The 20,035-nt window shown below is 46.4% G+C and overlaps 1 protein-coding gene across 3 annotated transcripts; it reads right to left on the bottom strand.

Moving 5' to 3' along the window:
• Positions 1–206: 206 nt before the first annotated feature.
• Positions 207–18,459, bottom strand: sec31a (SEC31 homolog A, COPII coat complex component). 3 transcript variants are annotated; one of them, XM_019278705.2, is made up of 28 exons: positions 18,206–18,459; positions 16,736–16,815; positions 15,359–15,482; positions 15,075–15,273; positions 14,907–15,002; positions 14,688–14,828; positions 14,460–14,602; positions 13,474–13,573; positions 13,224–13,385; positions 12,345–12,497; positions 12,032–12,262; positions 11,863–11,937; positions 11,740–11,781; positions 10,610–10,885; positions 9,848–10,013; positions 9,582–9,760; positions 9,373–9,499; positions 9,148–9,293; positions 8,697–8,870; positions 8,352–8,600; positions 7,062–7,166; positions 6,253–6,355; positions 4,458–4,853; positions 3,944–3,999; positions 3,524–3,790; positions 2,710–2,829; positions 2,537–2,608; positions 207–2,430 (listed from the first exon to the last, which is right to left on the bottom strand). In XM_019278705.2, the coding sequence occupies exons 2-28, from the start codon at positions 16,812–16,814 to the stop codon at positions 2,251–2,253; spliced, it is 4,161 nt and encodes a 1,386-aa protein (XP_019134250.1). In that variant the 5' UTR covers position 16,815; positions 18,206–18,459; the 3' UTR covers positions 207–2,250. The 3 variants fall into 3 exon arrangements, with proteins under 3 accessions (XP_019134250.1, XP_019134251.1, XP_019134253.1); XM_019278706.2 differs by having other exon boundaries at positions 4,509–4,853; positions 18,206–18,458; XM_019278708.2 differs by lacking the exon at positions 4,458–4,853 and having other exon boundaries at positions 18,206–18,458.
• Positions 18,460–20,035: the final 1,576 nt, after the last annotated feature.

The raw sequence follows: 20,035 nt of genomic DNA on the forward strand, positions 1-20,035 counted from the left end.
AAGTTTTAAGGCAACAAAGTCAAAATATTTTATACAGTTTATATGCATGTGTGCATTTTTATACAACTCACCTGTTCAGATTTTATCAAGGCTAGTGGACGACAAGAGGAGCTGCAGTTTATTTGGCTTCGCTTCAGACACGGAGCCAGAAAAAGGAGAAAATAATAATAACTTCTGTTTGTAAAATCAAACCCACAACATGATCGTATTGTAAATAAATACTATTTATTGAAAATATTGCATGTAGTCAATCTAAAACAAAGACTTGTTTTCCTTTTATTAACAACATAAACTGAGGTCGACCGCTCAGACGACAGCCCTCATCATAGTTGGAATGAAAATCAAGTACAAGTCTCCCTCCAGTTTCCTTCTGAGGTCTGATTAATTAGCAGGTAATTAACCTCGAATGCCGTTAAAGAAGAAGACATAGAGCGTTTTTGTTTTGTTTTAAGCATGCATACTTTAAAATTTCATAAAAGCACAGTCTCTCTCTCTTTTTTTATTTAAAGTCCATTGCACTCTGCTGAGCCTCGTGATTACACTGAAGAACAAAGAACGAAACAAATAAAATGAACTGAAACATTTAAAAACAACAATAAAAACAACAACAACATGGGATTGCATTGCTTTGCATCGACAGATCCCGCACACCGACAACGTCTTGGTCCAATGTGTTGTACGTAGTGACACCAGTGGTGAAAGCAGGAAGGTTTTAAAACTTCGTCTTCATGCAGGCGACGATGCATTTCTACGTCAAGATGAAGCCAGATTTTTACTTTTAGGAGAAAATTCTACATATTTATGGACGACAACGTGTCTGTTGTAGCGCAGAAAGACGTTAAAGATTAGTGATATTTCTTAAATGATTGCTGGCAAAGCATGCTGCTGTCAAAACCTAATTTATTTATTAAGTTTATTTTTTGATCATTTCAACAAACGTAGTTAAAAATGCCCTTATTAATGCCATTATTAAAATTCCCCGAATCTTCTGCTGATTTAACGTGCTGAAACTTTCCCTTCTTTAAATTTTGATTCCCAGTTTGGAGATTCGATACGTGTTAAATTAAATTCAAACCAAATGTTTAGTGTAGCTCGTTGTTGGGTCAGAGCATCGTTTGGTCGTTCAGAAGCCAAAAAAACAAAAAAACAAGCAGATGTTTGAGTTTTATTTTGCAAAAATCAAAAATGTGCGAGGAAGATTTTATTTTTTAGAGCGAGGTGGTCGTTGGTCATGGATTCAGCCAGAGATAAACTGTCTAAGGAACCTAAAAGAAACAGAAATCTCGCTGCAGGTGAGCCGTCGTGTGTGAAAATTAAAAAGGTAAGTCAGCTCCAAATGTCACCTGGTCGGTGTCATCGTGTCATCGTGAGGACACGAAGGACGATTTGAGATGATTCTCTTCACAATTTTATCAAATTAGAACTTCACAATTAACAAGACTTCATTAAAACATCACGTGTCGCATAATGTAGGTGAAACATGATTCATTTTATTTATAATTTTTGAATCTTTATTTACAGTTTTAATCCCTTTTCTTGATTCCTATATAGAAAGTAACGCTTAGTCACAATAAAAACAACACGTGCTCGTGTTTCCTTTGACGCTCAGACAGTGACGCGCTACGGCAACCTCAAAGGGTCACAAGTCAAAGGAGAGGAGAGGGCCACACATATACTGCGTGTATACATGTATGTAGATGTATATGCAGAATATTGACAATGCTGTTAAAGTAAAACAGTTTTTAGTGTTAAAAAAGTAAATAATCACAATTAAGATTGAATCGGCACCCCGGATATCGCAACTGTATCAGCAGACGAGCATTTCTCCAAATCAAATTATCATTATTGTTGTTTTATTTGTCCTTTTTGGCCGCTCCAGGCTCCCGTACCTTTACAACGCACATAAACGCACCTCAAAAATTAAAGCGACGGCTGGTTTGACCTGTTTTTTGGGGGTTTTTAATAAAAATGTTCGTTCTTTAAAAACGTAAATAAAAATTTTGTTTTTTTTTAAACCCGTTCCTGAAAATAAAACGACCAAACGCGGCGCTGACCTCGGTAGATTACGTGGAATGAATCCGCCTCTCACCACTGAGTGCGACCGTTAAGCATGGCTTGTGTTTGAGTTGCGTCAGAAAACATGAAATGGCACGTAGAAGAAATAAAACGTGATTTTCGTACATCTCAAATCATTTCTCCCTGTGAAGCTCGACCCCGTCGGACCGGTCGGTACCCTCCACAGTCCCCCGATCAGACTCCGAGTTTGTTTGCCTGCGTCAGCACGACTTTGAGGACGGGCATGAACGCCGACGTCTCGCTGAAGTTGCTGTTGCTGACTATGTGGGTGTGGATGTTGAGGCCCTCCGTGTAGGACCTGGACTCTATACTCCGGGCGATGTTGTGGAGGCCTCCGATGATGGCGGGAGAGAGCTGAGAGAAGAAGAAGAGGAGGAGGAGGAGGAGGAGGAGGAGGTGATGGTGAGAAACAGTTTTTAAATCCTCGTCTGATCTGATCAGCCTCAGCAGCGTCACTCACCGTCTGCTCTCTCAGTTTGTCGTAAAGCGCCTCCAGACGTTTGTTGGCTTCGTCGAGCTTCCTCTTCGTTTGCTGTGAAAACATCAAACAAGAGTCCGATCAGAAATCCCATCATGCACTTCTGTGAGGTCGAGTTATAAACCTGAACCGTCGTCTCCGTCGCGTGGACTCACCGGGTCGGTGGCAACAGCCAAACACTTCTGGATCAGACCCTCAAACGTGGTCTTCAGGACGAGGTGCTCGTCGGGGATCGGCTTCTTCGTGATCTTCTCAGCCGGGATGGACTGAAGAGGCTGCGAGAGTTCAACAATTATTATTGGTATCTTTATTATAACAGAGTTTTATTTTGTAGGTTGGAGCTCTTATTTTGAAGGCGTAATGCCTTGTACAGTTGTTTCTTTACACATCCAGGCTGAGTCACGGTAATATTTATTTGTTTGTGTCTGATAAATATTGGCTCTCTTTGAGCTCTGTTTGCTGAGCAGGTCGTGTTCAGAGGGATTTAGCCTGCTGCGACTGAAAACACATGAACGCAGTGAGAGGGAGCCACAACAGTGAAGCTGACGGATAAACAAAGAGCTTTATATGCTCCGGAAAGCCGAGGGGAGCCGGTTTTGTCACTGAGTCACTGTTATAGGTTAAATATGTCAACCTGTTGCACTACAAGAGAAGATCAGGAGTTACTGAAATATCAGAAAGCCACAGTTAGATAATTAAAAGATATTTTCTTCGTTAGTGACCATCATCCAGCCGTAGATCTGATGTACTGAGCTCTATGCCTGGACTGCACCGTGCAAAGCTCTGCAACTCTGTTTTGGTTCTCCACGTGGTTTCAAACCCCACCAGGATGATCAGTTTCCTGCTTGTCTGTTTACAATTGGAAGTTTGCACGGGGTGTTTTATTTTGAAAATCGGCTGAATTCTCTGTTGCTGTTTATGTGTCTGAGTTCCTGTCAGCTCGACCTGCTCGATGCGGCTGCTGAATACCTGGATAACATCTCCAGTCGGTGCTCCCGGTGCGCCCTCCATACTGGTCTTGGGCATCGCGGGGTTCATGGGTGGAGCGGAGAACTGCTGCTGCTGCTGCTGTTGGTGCTGCTGCATGCCTGAGTAGGGGACCTGGGCTCCGTGTGGGCCCTGGATCATGGCTTGAGGAGCCCCGGAAGACACCGGCTGAGCCTGAGGGTCGACACCCAGTGGAGCCATGATGGGAGCAGTGATGGGGGCGGGAGGGGTGTAGTTCTCTCGAGTCGGCTGAACGGTGATAAAAACATTTTATTTAACGTCATTACCATCTTCAAAGGCTGCTCATGTAACCCTGTCTCTTACAAATAAAGTTTATATATATTTATATGTTCGACTGTACGCAGATGACGCCGTCATGTTCGACTGCAGATGTCTTCTTACCTTCTTCTTCGTAGCTCTGCTCAGGGCCGGAGGGTCGTTCCAGCCGTTCTGAGGTCCTACAGGAAGAATCAGGATCGTTCACTCGTTTTGTCGACATGATGTGGTTTATAATTGATAATTTAATTCATAATTTAAAAGATGAAAACATCGACTGTATTACAGCTTCAAATTTCAGTCCAGCAGTGATTCAGCTAAAAATCGACAAATGTGCAGGATTAAATTTGTTTTAGAAAAGCTCGACATTCAATCAGTGATTCAAGTCGGAGTTTGAATTATGATCTGAAAGTACAACCACAATCAAGTTTTTGATTACAAACTGATAGCTGATGATTACAACCCCCTTGCCTCACCCTCTCCTTCAAGTCCCTTCAGTCCCTCTCTAGAGTTCAACATGATGGAATAAAAACTGTGATTGCAGGAAATCGTCTGGTAGTTAAAAAGAGGAAACTGGATCCACGGTAAAGTTTGAAGAGGCTGAGTGAGACACAGTGAGGATGATCAGAGCCATGCAGACCTGTTCTCTGAGAGGCGGGGATCAGCCCGGGGTCGGGGTCAAGCTGTGTACCTGAGACTCCGCACAGTGGAGGAGGAGGCGGCATGTACGACACCGGAGATCCCGGACCGCCATGCTGGAAAGACGCTCCGGAGGACGGAGGAGCAGAAAAGGAGGAGGAGGCCGAGGAGGCAGAGGAGGAGGAGGTCGGAAAGAAATGAGGATGGGAGGGAGGAGAGGAGGACAGGCACTGGCTGATGGGAGGTTGTCCGGGATAGACCGGAGAGGAGATGGGCTGTGTGTACTGAGAGAGGAAGCCAGGAGGCTCTGCAGGAGGACCAGCAGAGGAGTACTGAAGAGGCTGATAGATAGACACCCCGCCAGCTCCAGGTGGGTACTGGCTGACCTGGGGGTAGGCTGGGAGTCATACAGGATACAACAGACACTGTTAGTGGAAAAAACTGGTGCATGTTATACAGACAGAGTCATGCATCAGGACAGATCTGTAATAAACAGTCACACTACAGTGCATGCTAACGTGCTTCATGTTTAGTTATAAAAGAGTCGATGTGGAAAGAGATAAACAAGTTATTCAACCGAGACATTCGTCTTCTGTTAGTGAGTACAACATCACAGAGATCAGATGTTGCAGAGTCAAACATTTGTAAAAGGAAATGTTTGACGGTGTTTAAAAGAAGAGAAGAAGAAAATGCTGTTCATGTAACCCCGTCTCCTACAAATAAAGTTAATATACTAACAACAGACGACGGCGTCACGTTCGACTATACGCAGACGACGTCACGTTCGACTATACGCAGACGACGCAGTCACGTTCGACTATACGCAGACGACGACGGCACGTTCGACTATACGCAGACGACGACGTCACGTTCGGCTATACGCAGACGACGACGTCATGTTTGGCTATACGCAGACGACGACGTCACGTTCGACTATACGCAGACGACGACGCCACGTTCGGCTATACGCAGACGACGGCATCACGTTCGACTATACGCAGACGACGACGTCACGTTCGACTATACGCAGACGACGACGCCACGTTCGACTATACGCAGACGACGACGCCACGTTCGACTATACGCAGACGACACCGTCATGTTCGACTATACGCAGACAATGCGTCACGTTCGACTATACGCAGACGACACTGTCATGTTCGACTATACGCAGACGACGACGCCACGTTCGACTATACGCAGACGACACCGTCATGTTCGACTATACACAGACGACGCCACGTTCGACTATACACAGACGACGCAGTCATGTTCGACTATACGCAGACGACGCAGTCATGTTCGACTATATCTCGAAAAAAACTCACAACTTATATTACCGTTTTTTTGACTATGCTGAAGTCGTTTATCAAAATGCATCCAAAACTAACCTTCTACCACTCAATCCAACATGCAATACACTCTTTCTTGGATGCTCCTTCACTACATATCACTAATCACCTGAATGTCCTTAACACAGTATAATACGACACACCCTCTGTGGCCTCCTAGTGGTTGTGTTCATCTATTTACACCGTCAATTATGGTTCATCAATCATGGATAGTTCTTGTACTGCACAAATGTTGGATGTATAGAAGAGGATGGCAGTGTCATTTTCACACGTTTTGTGATGGGAGCTGCCAGGTACGAAAAAAATATCCCGATTTATATAAACTTCATTTTTAGGAGACGGAGTTTCTTACCTACTCTCATCTGAAATGCTTTTCTCTCCACGTGAAAGATTTCTCTCTAAAGTAAATAACCCTGAAAACACACAAACACGTCGATCACTTACGCTGGTACTGGTGGGAGAACATGTATGCAGGAGTGGAGGAGGGTGGAGGTGCAGCAGCGGAGCCGGAGGGCAGCATGCAGTACATCGGGTTTGGAGGCTCCACCTGCAAAGACACAACCGGAAATCTGAAGCCGTGTTTTCAAATACGTCAGTTAAGTTTGGTTTCTTTGGAGAGAGCGATCGAACGGCTTAAATTTCTTGTGACCGATAACGTCTCCTGATCCTGATCTGAGTCCTAACATTGTATAATATTATCTTTATATATAATGTCTGATCTGATATTTAACGTTGATTAAATATGTATCTGACATTATGAAATAAAAGAAGTGATCCTGATACTGAAGTGTATCTGGGAGAACTCAAGATGAGTGTTGACACACATGATCTGCGTCTGAGTACAGACGAGTTTCATTCTGTGCAGTCATCAAATTACTCAGAATTAATGTTAATTAGTGACAGCTGATCTGATCTGCTGATCTATGGCGACGTTGAACTGCTGAACGTGAGAAGCTGCTGGCTGAATGTTTTCTACACTGATCTTTGTTAATAAGAAGATAAAACAACCAGAGTTAAAAATAAAGCTTGGTGCTGCCAACAGAGGGAAGGAATACACAAAAACTTATTATGTGTGCTAACGAGGAGCAAGCAGACAGATCACAGTAAGCAGGGGAGTTATTGGAGACAGTGAACGCATCGCAGGACGACAAAAGAAAAAAAACAGGAAGTGGGGCAGCTATGAGGAAAGGCAGACAAAACAAAAAACATCTGTAAACATCAGCAGTGGAGTGTGTCGTGGGCGGTCGGTGTACCTGCTGCTCGGAGGCGCTGCCTACTTGAAGAGGAGGAGGAGGGACATTGGGGAGGGCTGTGGGAGTTTGGTTACTCCAGGAGGTGACAGTGGAGGCAGCCCTCACCTGAAGCACACAGAGACACACACGGCACACACCGATGATGGCTGGGGAGGGAAGGAGGTCGGGAGGAGGAGGACGCACCGAACAACAACAACAACAACAACAACAACAACAACACCACAACGCATCGGACCAGAGCCAGGGTTTAAAATGACACAAACACAACTCACCCGAAGAAGTTTGTACAAAGAGAATCAGTGTTTTGCTCTCACACACACACACACACACACACACACACACACACAGTCATCACTAATGTTTCATGAGGACGTTCAGAGAATCAGTATGTGATTTAAACCCCGGCAGGAATGGAAACCAAATCAATGAAATGTCTACGACACGAGCAAACAACATGAGCACTGAGTTAGTTCATATGAGGTCTGATGGCTGTTTATCAGCTGATCGAAGGTGAATCAAATCTCTTATCGAGTCTCATTTTAACATTTAAGTGACTAAAATATCTTAAAAAGGTCTAATCAATGTTTACAACCTGGAAATGATGAGCCGGTGAGTCTCTCGCTTCTTCTTTTTATGTCAGGCCGACCTTTTAGGCACAAAATTTAAGCCTAACATCGCTCTGTCCTATTGCTCAAACTTAACCGAACACAGACGTAATTTTACCTCCCAGGACAACAGGAGCTGTCGGTTTACTTCTGCAGCAATTAACTTTAAACGTGTTAAAACATTAAAGTCACACAAAGTGATCGCGGTAGACCAGAAACTCCCGTGTTCCAGTGAAGTCTGGTGGCTTTGCAGAGAGCACAGCTGGATATAAAAGCATCAGTTCCCTGTTAGAAAGGCAACATGGTGAAAACACTCCGACTCATATTGGTTATTTCAGACCTGCCTTTCTTTAAGTGGCTTATATACATCCTGTTGCCACAGCAGAGCATCACTTAGCTTTCAAATTAGGGGCGTGCCGACCGCTATCTGCTATCTGCAGGCAACACACGCTTCAAATAACCTGAGCTATCCCTTTAAATGTAACTGACACATCCCTGCTTCACTTCACCAGCTACTTCCTCCCGATACCGTAGCTCCTGATGATGCATGTTTTCACTTCATCACAGATGTAGAAATCTGGAGCTGATTTGATAAGAGATTTGTTCACGTTGAATGATTTTGCAGCTATCGGACCCCATCCCTCGTATGAAAAATCTGTCAGGTTCAGGTCAAAGTGAAACTCACTGGCTGGTAATACTGCGGCTGTGGTTGGGCGGGGGCAGAAGGTGTAGCCATGGGTACTGGAGCTGCTGCAGGGGGCTGAGGCACCATGGCGGGCTGCATCGGGGGGAACGGGTGGCGGGGCACGGCCTGAGTCGGAGCAGTCGGCAGCTGATGAGGGTGAGCTCTGTGGGTTTGTGCCGGAGCTGCAGGAGCCGCCGCCTGCTGGCCGAGAGCCCGACTGAGACGATCGCGAAGCTGCTGTACGGCAACCTGTAAGGTCCAAAGAGAGGCTGCTGAGTCCGGTTCTGTGGTTAGCAGCAGTTAATTAGCGGTGTGTGTGTGTGTGTGTGTGTGTGTGTAACGTACCTGGTTGGTGTTGTCGGGCAGGTAGGTGATGGCGGTGGACAGACTGCCCTGGGAGGCGAGCAGGTTGGCGTACTGACTCATCTTCTCGGCCAGCAGGATGCCGATAGCAGCCGGGCCGGAGCGCTGGGTCTGCTCCACCGCACGCCGCAACACCACCACCTTCTCCACCAGGTCCTACGTGACGGAAAAACAGATCCAAGCACAAAATATAACTCTAGTTTTTTGTTCTATTTTGGTCTCTACCAACTCCAGAATCACATATCTGTCTCTTTAGCTGTTAGTTGTGAGTCTCAGATCATTGTTTAGAACCAGCAGGCTGCAGTTTTCAAAGAAAAGCTCTAAAACTGCAGTGAACATGCTGCAGCATTTAGCAGCTAAAGAGACAGATGTTTCCCTCAGGAGGTGGTGGAGACCAAAAACAGAGCGAACAGAGTCAACTTTCTGAACCAACCTGCAGAGACAGTGGACAGTGTCCGTCCTGCGCTCTGGTCCAGCAGGCTACGAGTTTCTCCACGTTTCCAGCACAGATGTAGCACAGACAGGCCTGAGCTTGCAGTCGGGGGTCGTCTGCTGCCTCCAGCCTGGCTCCGAGAAGATCTAACGAACAGACGAGTTCAATTATAGAGCACGGACTCAGCGCTCGCAGACGTTTAGTACAACAGCAACACAAACTGACCACAGAGGGAGGAGAACTCCTCGGGCTGAGCGTAGGTCATGACGGCAGCCAGAGCCTCCTTCCAGTTCTGCAGGTCACACGTCTTCAGGATGTCGTGCCAGTCTTTCATCACCACGGCGCTGATCAGCTGCAGGACAAAGAGAAGCACGCGGTTATATCATCAGTAATGAACTCTCTGTGTGTGAGTTGTTCTCCTCACGGTGCGTTACCTTGGTTATCTTGCTGTGTGTTTTTGTGAAATACTTCTTCTGGGTTTTCTCCAGCAGCTCGGCCCCTCCCGCGATCGCCAGGATGATGCTGTCTGCCATGCGGTTGTCACGGAGACAGAGCTCCACGGCTCCTTCGAAGTCTCCGGTCAGCAGCGCCTGCGTGATCAGCCCGTCCACGTCTGGCAGGAGAACGGACAGAGGTGAATGTTCGATCAAAAAACGACTGCTGCTGCTGCTGGAGGGTTTTTTTTTTTTAGATTTCTTACCTTGACTGATGCTCAGACTGACTCCTGTGGGGGTCGGAGCCGGAGCTGGAGCCGGAGCTGGAGTCAGACCGGGAGCATCGATGGGCTCCTCAACTGGAGCCGAGGTCTCAGCAGGACTGGGCTCCTCCTCCTCCTCCTCCTCCTCCTCCACTGGTGCTGCTGTCTCCTGAAACGCCAAAGATCAGAGCACCGGGAGAGTGTTAGTGTTTGTACCACAGGCGTTTTGGACCACGGGGAAGAAGAAGAAGAAGAAGAAGAAGAAGTTTACAGGGGAATGCTAACGGGGAGTGGAGCAGGTGTCGTGCCAGAACAGGAGCTGGTTGTGTACGACTCTATGGAAACGGTGACAGCTAAAGAAATGAGCTGAAACTCACTTTAAAGCTGCATATTCATCACAACAAACGGCATGTTTCACATTGTCACGTTATTATAAAAAGATAATTTATAGTCGACAGACACACACACACACACACACACACACACACACACGTGTAAGTATTCTGGCTGATCAGACGTCTTCTCGGGTTCAAGGTGAGGGTGACATGAAGTCATCAGACTCTGATACGATGATAAACGGTAACAGAGACGTTACTTGAACACAACAGTCAGCCGACACTCGTGGCGGTCTGGATTCGTCAGACCGCCACGAGTGCAAGACTTGAGCTGTGCTCACACAGTCCTGATAAAAGCTCTAATCAAGCAGCATAATTAAAATCATGCACCTGTGTGTGTGCAGCAGAAACAACACGAGTTCAGCCGTACCTCCTCCAGTGGGATCTCCTCCCCCTCTGCTTCCTCATCTGTCAGAACCAGGTCCGGGTCTTCTTCCGGTTCGCCGGTTGGAGCGTCCTCCGGCTCTTCTTCTGCTGCCGGCGGCTCTTCGGCCTCTTGGTCAGGAGTGGAGTCGAGTTCGAGTGTGGCTTCTGGCTGAAGGTTTGCTGCAGCGATCATGTCGAACGCTGCCTCGGGAGTGTCAGCAGGCGGCACCAGGCTGAGGTCCGGTAAAGGCTGCGGGGCGGCTGGAGCGGGAACCTCCACCTGAATGAAGAGGGAAGATTTTTAAATCAGCGGTTTGGAAGCTCAGACTAAAGTTGGACTCCAGTTCAGCACTAAGTTTGGATTTAACCCTGGAGTCAGGCTCATGTTTGTCAACATAAGAAGACCATCGACAACCACAGAAGCAAATCTTCCTGCACGTAGTAAATATGAAGCGTTGAGTCAGTTTTAAAGACTTGCAACACTTCCTGATTGCAAAACGTGACACAGAGACAAACCGTCTGATTTCAGCCGAGAGCTGTCGCACTAATCGCGGCCTCCGTCAGAGCGAGAACAAACAGAGAGCGGCGTCGTCGCCTGATGATCGGCAGTTTGGAGCTTTACAAGAGTTGCTGCGTTTTATTTGCAAGTTAAAAAGCGGTTACAACACTCACATCTAATAATAACAAACAGGATCTGATGAAGCGCAGCGTCATTTTGTTAAACGGCGACTTCAGCTTCTAATTTAATTTGGTTTAAGACAGAGAGAGAGAGAGAGAGAGAGAGAGAGCAGTGGTTGAGCGACATAGACGGTGAATGAGAGTGAGTGAGCGCCGGCCTCGATAAAGTCGTTAATCAGAGAAATAAAAAGTGATTTCTTGATTGTTTCACGGCGGTTACGTTCAACACAAAACAGACACACTGCTGGATTCACAGCAGCATCTGATGCTAACTCTTAAACTATCTGAGACAGATTGCAAAATGTTAAATAAGTCGTGAAACACTTTCTGAAATGATTTAACCCTTTTTTTGCCGACAGCTAGATAAGAAGAGTGATACCAAACCGTGCAATGACAACAAAGGTGTCGGCAGGTGGAAGTCTCTTAAAGACGAGTAACCGCTCTGAACAAACTCACCTGTGGAGGCTCGGCTGGTTTTTCCTCGAGTGCTGCTGAAATCTGACAACAAAGAGACACATTTCTCAGAAGATGCACTAAAGACATAACAACAGTTCAAATACACAGATATCTGTAGGTCACCTTTAAGGCGAGCTCCTCTTTGTTGTACCCCAGAAGTTCAAGGTACTTGCTGCGGATATCGCTTTCGAAATTAGCCTGAAAACACGAAATTTAAAGAATGAAAAAACGTTCTATATTTAAAATTGTATTAAAATATTTTCAGGTTTATTCAGATTTCTGGATTTCATACCTTGAGGAAAGACCACAGAGTCTTCTCAAACTCGTTCTCAGCCGCGTCGATCTTCTCCTGGCAGAAGTCCACGAAGCTGCCCGAGCTCAGCGTCGCCTGCAGCTGATCGGAGCGCTTCAAAAAGGCCGTTTCCGTAACAACCTGACTGATATGTACAACGTGTGCGGTGGGCTGCTGAGGCTGCTGAGGGTTCGGCTTCGCGTTCTCCAAGGACACCAGCTTCCCACCAAACTGCAGAGAAGACCCAGAGTGTTTAGGATGGCAGAATGAAGGAGCTTCATCCTCGAACGTCACGATAAATTAAAAAACTCACAGCGAACGAGGCTCCGACGGGTCTGCGGATCCACTTCGGCGGCTTCTTCAGGGGGGTGACCGTGGTCGAAGGAGCGGCGGTCTGCGGCAGCTGCAGCGGAGGTAAACTTTGTCCCGTCCCGAAAGGATCCATGTTCCCGAACGAGTTACTGATCTGTAACAGAGACAAAGACGACAACGCTTAAGATGTGAAATGAAATCTGATTTACAGCCGAGATCGTGACGTGCAGCTTGAAATAAAAAGGAAACAGACAGACAAGCGGAAAGATTTTGACGAGCATTAAAAGGTGGAAATGTATCTTAATAAATAATAAATACTGAAGTGGAATATTTGATTTGATTTGTATCCTGTCCTGTTTGTATGTGTGTAATCTACGTATTTATAGTCTCCCGGCTAATCTAAAAATCGGCAAAGACATGGAGCTGAGTGACGCCTGGTTGCTCAAACAAGCCACCTGTAACCACACCCACCTGTCAATCAAAGTGTCCACGCTCTTAATCCTGCATAACTTTAAGCCTTAATATAATGTGAACAGGTGAGTTGTATATAAATTCACCCTCAGTACAGTTGTCATGAACGGGGAAATTAGCTACAGAGACCAAAACTGTTTTTTGTACCAGGCTGTAAACATGTTTATTTCTGCTGTGAAGTTGGACATTTGGACATGGGGACTTATGGAGACTGACTCACTTCTGGAGCCAGCCTCAAGTGGACGTTAGAGGAACTGCAGTTTGTGGCATAAAATAAAAGTGATTAAAAGTATAAACTTTGCACTCTGGGTGTTTTGGGTGACGATATATTGCTTCTGTTTTGCATCATAACGTCGTAAGCGCAGATCACCGATCACCGTGACGACTGTCCGAGCAGATCGAACCTCACCTGGTCAGCGTGTCTCTGGCTCTGCGCCTGGTTGCTGCCCCCCATGATGGAGTAGATGTCGATGTGTCCGTCGAAGCCGGCGGCCGACAGCACCGCGGGGTTCCTGGGGCACCACTGGATGTCGAAGCACCACTGGCTGCTGGTGGGCAGCTCGTACAGAACCTGGAGATCCAGGACGATGACTTAGAAACACGAAACGGACACGATGCAGAACTACCTGCACGTTAATGACATTCAAATGGACGCTCACCTCTCCTGTGTTTGGATTCCAGCACAGGATCCTGCTGTCCTTCCCACAGCTCAGCAGCAGCTCGGGATCAGCCAAACTCCAGGCGATGGCCAGAACGCCGCTGTGCAGAGAGAACAGCAGAGATTAACAAGCTAACATGCTAACTCCTGCTGACGCTACACTGAATGATGGAGCTAAAAGAGCTAACAGAGCTAACAGCTAACAGAGCTAACGGCTAATGGAGCAAACAAAGCTAACAAAGCTAACAGCTAATGGAGCTAACAGAGCTAATGGTGCTAACAGAGCTAACAGAGCTAATGGAATTAAAAGAGCTAACAGCTAATGGAGCTAACAGCTAATGGAGCTAACAGCTAATGGAGCTAACAGAGCTAACAGAGCTAATGGAATTAAAAGAGCTAACAGCTAATGGAGCTAACAGCTAATGGAGCTAACAGCTAATGGTGCTAACGGAGCTAACAGCTAATGGTGCTAACAGCTAATGGAACTAACAGAGGTAACAGAGCTAATGGTGCTAACGGAGCTAACAGCTAATGGTGCTAACAGCTAATGGAACTAAAAGAGCTAACAGCTAATGGTGCTAACGGAGCTAACAGCTAATGGTGCTAACAAAGCTAACAGAGCTAACAGCTAATGGAGCTAACAGAGCTAACAGCTAATGGAGCTAACAGAGCTAACAGCTAACGATGCTAACAGAGCTAACAGCTAATGGAGCTAACAGAGCTAACAGCTAATGGAGCTAACAGAGCTAACAGCTAACGATGCTAACAGAGGACGCTGACGGAGGAAGCTAAGAAGAGAAAAGGAGAGAGTGAGCGAGCAAGAAGCCGCCGGACAAGAGTAAATGTGGGACTGACTTTTAGTGGTTGGTGAGAGCTTGGTGAAATAAAAGGCTGAAAGACAGACGCCGAGCTGGGCTGACTGCTGCTGGACTAGGCAGTGAGATCAGCTGCTGCTGGGGACCTGGGTGATGTTTAATCTGTGTTTACCGTGTATGATTCTCAAAAATCTTGAGAGGAGAGGTAGCGAAACGTAGATCCCACATCTGGATGACCGGCATCCGGTCGTCCTCGGAGGCCAAGACCAGCTGAGTGGCCACCTCCGGGTTCCAGGCGAGCCCAGAACAATGCATCTGCAGACAGAGAGACGCAGTGTGAGTCGAGCAGACAGAGATAATCAACAAGACGGCGAGTGTGAGCGCAGGAGAATCGACGTACTCGGTTGCTGTGGTCGCTGACTTTAATAATGAGGTCATTCTTGCGGAGATCCCACACCGAGGCTCGGCCGCTCGGGCTGGCGGAGGCGAGGATGTGTTGGACCTGTCTGTTCCACGACACGCAGCTGATGTCCTCCTGAGGCTTTAAGATGAAAAACACACTCATTTAACGTTCATCGTTACGGTGATGAAACACAGTGAACTGTAGTTAAGAGACTACCTGAGTTTTAGGTCCAGGTGTCATGGGAGAGCTGAAGTTATTCATGTCCCAGATGTAGATCTCAGACTCGTTCCCGCCTGATGCAACCAGGTTCGTCTGCAGCAGAAAACTCAGAATCAGCCCCAGCGTTCGCCTTTAAACGAGTGTTTGCTCAGAGATCAGTCGTACCTGAAACGGGTTGACGTCCAGAGCCCTCACTGGACCCGAGTGCCTGTCGCTCTCTGCGATGATCACGTCGCTCTCTCCCGCCATGATCTTCGCGGGGTCGTACAGGATGACGTTGCCGTTCTCGCCTCCCGCGATGAGAACGCCGGACGGGCGACTCTCGTCGTCCATGCCATACGGACCCCAGACCAGTTTGTGGTATCTGCGAGGAGAGAGAGAGGGGACGTGAACGGCAGCACTCAAAGGACAGAAACAACAACACGAGTGTGGACGGCAGCGTTTAGTACCTGTGAGCGGAGGAGAAGCTGCCGCATGACTTCATGTCCAGAGACGGTTCAGTCAAGTCCAGCTCGAAAAACTCCAGCGAGGCGTTGGTGCTGAAGGAGGCATCGAGCTGCTGGGCTGACGTTCCTGCAGAAGGAGAGCACGGGATGTTGAAACATGACGCCGCCGTGTCGCCATCCATCAAACTACTTAATCCTAACTTCCCATTTGGACGCCGTGCTGTCTTAACGTCACCAATCACGGACGGATGGACGTGTTTGTGTAAAGTCATCTCAGTAATAAACTGGACTTCTGTCGTCTTCTCTCCCTCAAACAAACAAAAACATCCATGCTGTATATTCCTGGAAATTATGCCTCAGCATTTTTTTTGTTAGTTTCTTGCCAGCAGAAAAAAAAGAAAGCGAGGCGCTCGCTCTGACTCAGATTATTTTAAGACGCTGTGTGGACGCCTGGATGACTTGACAGAAATGATGTAACGACCTGTCAAAACACCAGAGAGTGAAGGCAGCGCTGGTGATGGCGTTTGTTGGTGCTAGTGTTGGTGGTGTTGTTGGTTCTGGTGGGTGTTGTTGGTTGGTGCTAGTGTTGGTGGTGTTGGTGTTGTTGTTGGTGTTTGTGGTGCTGGTGCTGTTGGTGTTGGTGCTGGTGGGTGGTGTTGCTTGGTGCTAGTGTTGGTGGTGTTGGTGTTGTTGGTGGTGTTGGTGCTAGTGTTGGTGTTGTTGGTGGTGATGTTGGTGTTGGTAGTGGTGTTGACGTTGTTGGTGGTGATGTTGGTGTTGGTGGTGTTGGCGATGGTGTTTGCGTTGTTGGTGGTGATTGTGTTAGTGATGGTGGTGTTGTTGGTGTTGGTGTTGTTGGTGATGGTGATGTTGCTGGTGTTGGCTGGTGCTAGTGTTGGTGTTGTTGGTGTTGGTGCTGTTGGTGTTGGTGTTGTTGGTGATGGTGGTGTTGGTGGTGGTGTTGACGTTGTTGGTGGTGATGTTGGTGTTGGTGGTGTTGGCGATGGTGTTTGTGGTGCTGGTGCTGTTGGTGTTGGTGCTGGTGGGTGGTGTTGCTTGGTGCTAGTGTTGGTGGTGTTGGTGTTGTTGGTGGTGTTGGTGCTAGTGTTGGTGTTGTTGGTGGTGATGTTGGTGTTGGTAGTGGTGTTGACGTTGTTGGTGGTGATGTTGGTGTTGGTGGTGTTGGCGATGGTGTTTGCGTTGTTGGTGGTGATTGTGTTAGTGATGGTGGTGTTGTTGGTGATGTTGGTGTTGGTGTTGGTGTTGTTGGTGATGTTGCTGGTGTTGGCTGGTGCTAGTGTTGGTGTTGTTGTTGGTGTTGGTGGTGTTGGTGGTGGTAGCAGCAGGCCTGTGCCTGCTTTGCCTGCTGCACGCTCTTACCTGTTGCCAGGTAGATTGGGTGGTGCTGTGCAGGACTCCAGCTCTGGATGGCCGTGCGTTTGATCTCTTTGAGTTTCATCCTGAAAAATAAAAAAAACCTTTAAACTTTAATTTCACCGCATGAAGCCGTTTACATTCCAAGTTATGAACCTGTGTGTGTTTATGATTGATGCATAATTATTATTGGGTATTAAACACCAAGAGCTGTTCGTCTTTGGACGCGTTCACTGATTCATCTCCGTTATTTTGGTGAGAATTATCAATTATTATGACAAAAAAACTGGAGGACCTCCCTGCAGTATCTCTGCAGACCCCACTAGGGGTTGAAGACCCCTGATTTAAAAGGAAGTGAGCCTGTTTTAGATTCAAACCTGTTTGAGTCCCTGACTTACAGAAACTAGGAAAAGACTGCAGCGTGCACGCGACTAAATAACGGAAAACACTGTGACTTTTCTTCACATGAGGAAAGAATTATGTTGGCGGTGCGTCGTGACTCATCGAGTGTTTTGGCTGCAGAAACACGGCGGTTCCTCGTGGACAAGCGGGAGATGATGGAACTTGAAGCGTGCGTGAGGGCGTCCACGAGCCTCGCCTGCATCACGCGTCAGATGAAGAGTAAACATGACGGAGGACATGCGGGAGCAGAAGAAGACGACCTGACCTGTGTGTCTGCTGCTTTGATATTCTGAGACGTGAAGGGAAAACAATGCAAAGACCAGAACGACCTGATGACCAACACGTATGAACTGTTCTGACCCTTCACACCTGCAGCTGGTCTTATTTTTTCATTGTATAAATGAACTAAACTTACAGTTTTTTACAAAAAGAGGAACTTTGCACATGAAGGATGGTTAATTTTAAAAGATATCGACCTCATTTCTCAACTAGAAAAGAGTTTTAGGACAGGACACAGGCTCACAGAGGTTACAATGATCAGTTATTATTACACTGAAGTTACTAGTTATTAACCTGACATGAATGAATGAAGTTTATTTGTGCCTCTTTCCTTTTAGATGTTTGCTCTGTGTTTTATTTGACATGAAATCACAGCAGCTTTGTGGAATATTCTATATTTAGTGTTAGAAATGTACTCAGATTACTTTAGTTAAGTACACATAAAATTCCTCATGTAGATGTGCAGGACAGACTAACACAGCAGTGCTGCAGGGATCAGGTACCTGTCCCACAGGTGAGTTAACACCTTTATACAGCAGCTTTATTATGAATGCAGCGTTTATGCTGCAGGTCCTGGTTCAGACAGACTCCTTTAAACCGGGTCCTGGTTCAGACAGACTCCTTTAAACCGGGTCCCGGTTCAGACAGACTCCTTTAAACCGGGTCCTGCTGCTGATACAGAACAAACCGAGCCCGTTTGAAAACGGGAACCTGAGCGGCGCTACCAGCTGACTGAGGAACAACATGTCCCGGAGCTCCGTTAGCCCGTTAGCTGTCTCACGGATCCTGTCTTACCTTCCTCTGTCTGTCTGCTTCACATGAACGCGGGGACAAACTGACTGACGGAGCCTCCAACCCGAGCAGGTCTTCCTCCGTCCGGGTCTTCTCTGTGAGGATTACCGGCTGTGGAAACAGGAGAAGGAGAAGGAGAAGAAGAGGAGAGGCTACCGGGTCCCGGTGAGACAGATTTCCACGTCCCCACTGGTCTCCATCAACGTGGCACTAAGCAACAGACTCCTCCTGCCACGAAGAAGAACAGCGACAACAACTTCCGGGGGACGTCAAGACCGTTAGCACAGCTAGCGTGCTAACAGTGCTAACGTGCTAACAGTGCTAACGTGCTAACTTTATACCATATAATCAATGGTGCTAACAGTGCTAGCGTGCTAACATTATGCTATATAATCAGCAGTGCTAACAGTGCTAACGTGCTAACGTTACACCGTGTTTCTACATGCATACTGACAGTGGTGCTAACAATGGTGCTAACGTTATGCTTTATAATCAATGGTGTTAACAATGCTAGCATGCTAACTGTATACCATATAATCAATGGTGCTAACAATGCTAGCGTGCTAACTTTATACCATATAATCAGTGGTGCTAACAATGCTAGCGTGCTAACGTTACACCGTGTTTCTCCATGCATACTGATAGTGGTGCTAACTATGGTGCTAACGTTATGCTATATAATCAACAGTGCTAACAATGCTAGCGTGCTAACAATGCTAGCGTGTTAACTTTATACCATATAATCAATGGTGCTAACAATGCTAGCGTGCTAACTTTATGCCATATAATCAATGGTGCTAACAATGCTAGCATGTTAACTTTATACCATATAATCAGTGGCGCTAACAATGCTAGCATGTTAACTTTATGCCATATAATCAACAGTGTTAACAATGCTAGCGTGCTAACTTTATGCCATATAATCAATGGTGCTAACAATGCTAGCGTGCTAACTTTATACCATATAATCAACAGTGTTAACAATGCTAGCGTGCTAACTTTATACCATATAATCAGCAGCGCTAACAATGCTAGCATGCTAACTTTATGCCATATAATCAATGGTGCTAATAATGCTAGCGTGCTAACTATGCTAACGTTACATCATGACACTAAATCTACAAACAAACCTCAGAACGAGAAGAAATAAAACACAGAACATTTTATATGATTTAATGTACAGCTCAGGTGAATTTAATGTCGATATATTTAATCACACATTCATGCTAATATATGAATAAATTAACAGTTCGTTAACTACAAACATGTCAAACCAACTAACAGGTTTCCCCAGTGTTAATTATATTCACTGTTATGTGCATGATACATAAACATAAAAGTCAGTACACCTGGTGAAAATAAAAACACCAACTCAGCGTCACACTTAGAATATTTATTTATAATAACAACTTTAAAAAGAACAAGTCAGCCAGGTGCTCATGGGAGATGTAGTCCACCTTCATCAGGTCGACCCTGAAAGAACAAAGCAGATATTTCAGTCAGCTGATCAGTCACAGCAGCAGCAGCAGCATGCTCTTCATTCATCCACCCTCAGTTAGAAGCTCAGCTATAATCTTCCCCAGACATGTGACTGGGTCAGATGGGTAGTGATTGATATAATCATCGGGACGGCTGTTCACTTTATGACACACGTGATGCGTGATGATACTCACATGTAGTCAGGTCACCTGCACCTGCAGCTCACCTGTCAACAACAACAACAACAACAGATTTTAGCCATCAAAGGTGCATGAATACAGCATAAACACCGAGTGTTAGCGCTAAAGGATCTATGCCGAATTAAAGAGCCGATTCTCCAGCTTCAGAAAATGT

Source organism: Larimichthys crocea, chromosome IX, assembly GCF_000972845.2.
Source record: "Larimichthys crocea isolate SSNF chromosome IX, L_crocea_2.0, whole genome shotgun sequence".
NCBI classification, from domain to species: domain Eukaryota; kingdom Metazoa; phylum Chordata; class Actinopteri; family Sciaenidae; genus Larimichthys; species Larimichthys crocea.

What these genes read in the sequence shown, in the direction of transcription:
- sec31a (XM_019278705.2), bottom strand. Translation starts at nt 16,814, where the DNA reads ATGAAACTCAAAGAGATCAAACGCACGGCCATCCAGAGCTGGAGTCCT. An exon ending in TCAGCGACCACAGCAACCGA is followed by an intron (nt 14,603 to 14,687) that starts GTACGTCGATTC and finishes CTCTGTCTGCAG; the next exon opens with ATGCATTGTTCTGGGCTCGC. An exon ending in CCCCGCCTCTCAGAGAACAG is followed by an intron (nt 4,000 to 4,457) that starts GTCTGCATGGCT and finishes TTCTTCCTGTAG; the next exon opens with GACCTCAGAACGGCTGGAAC.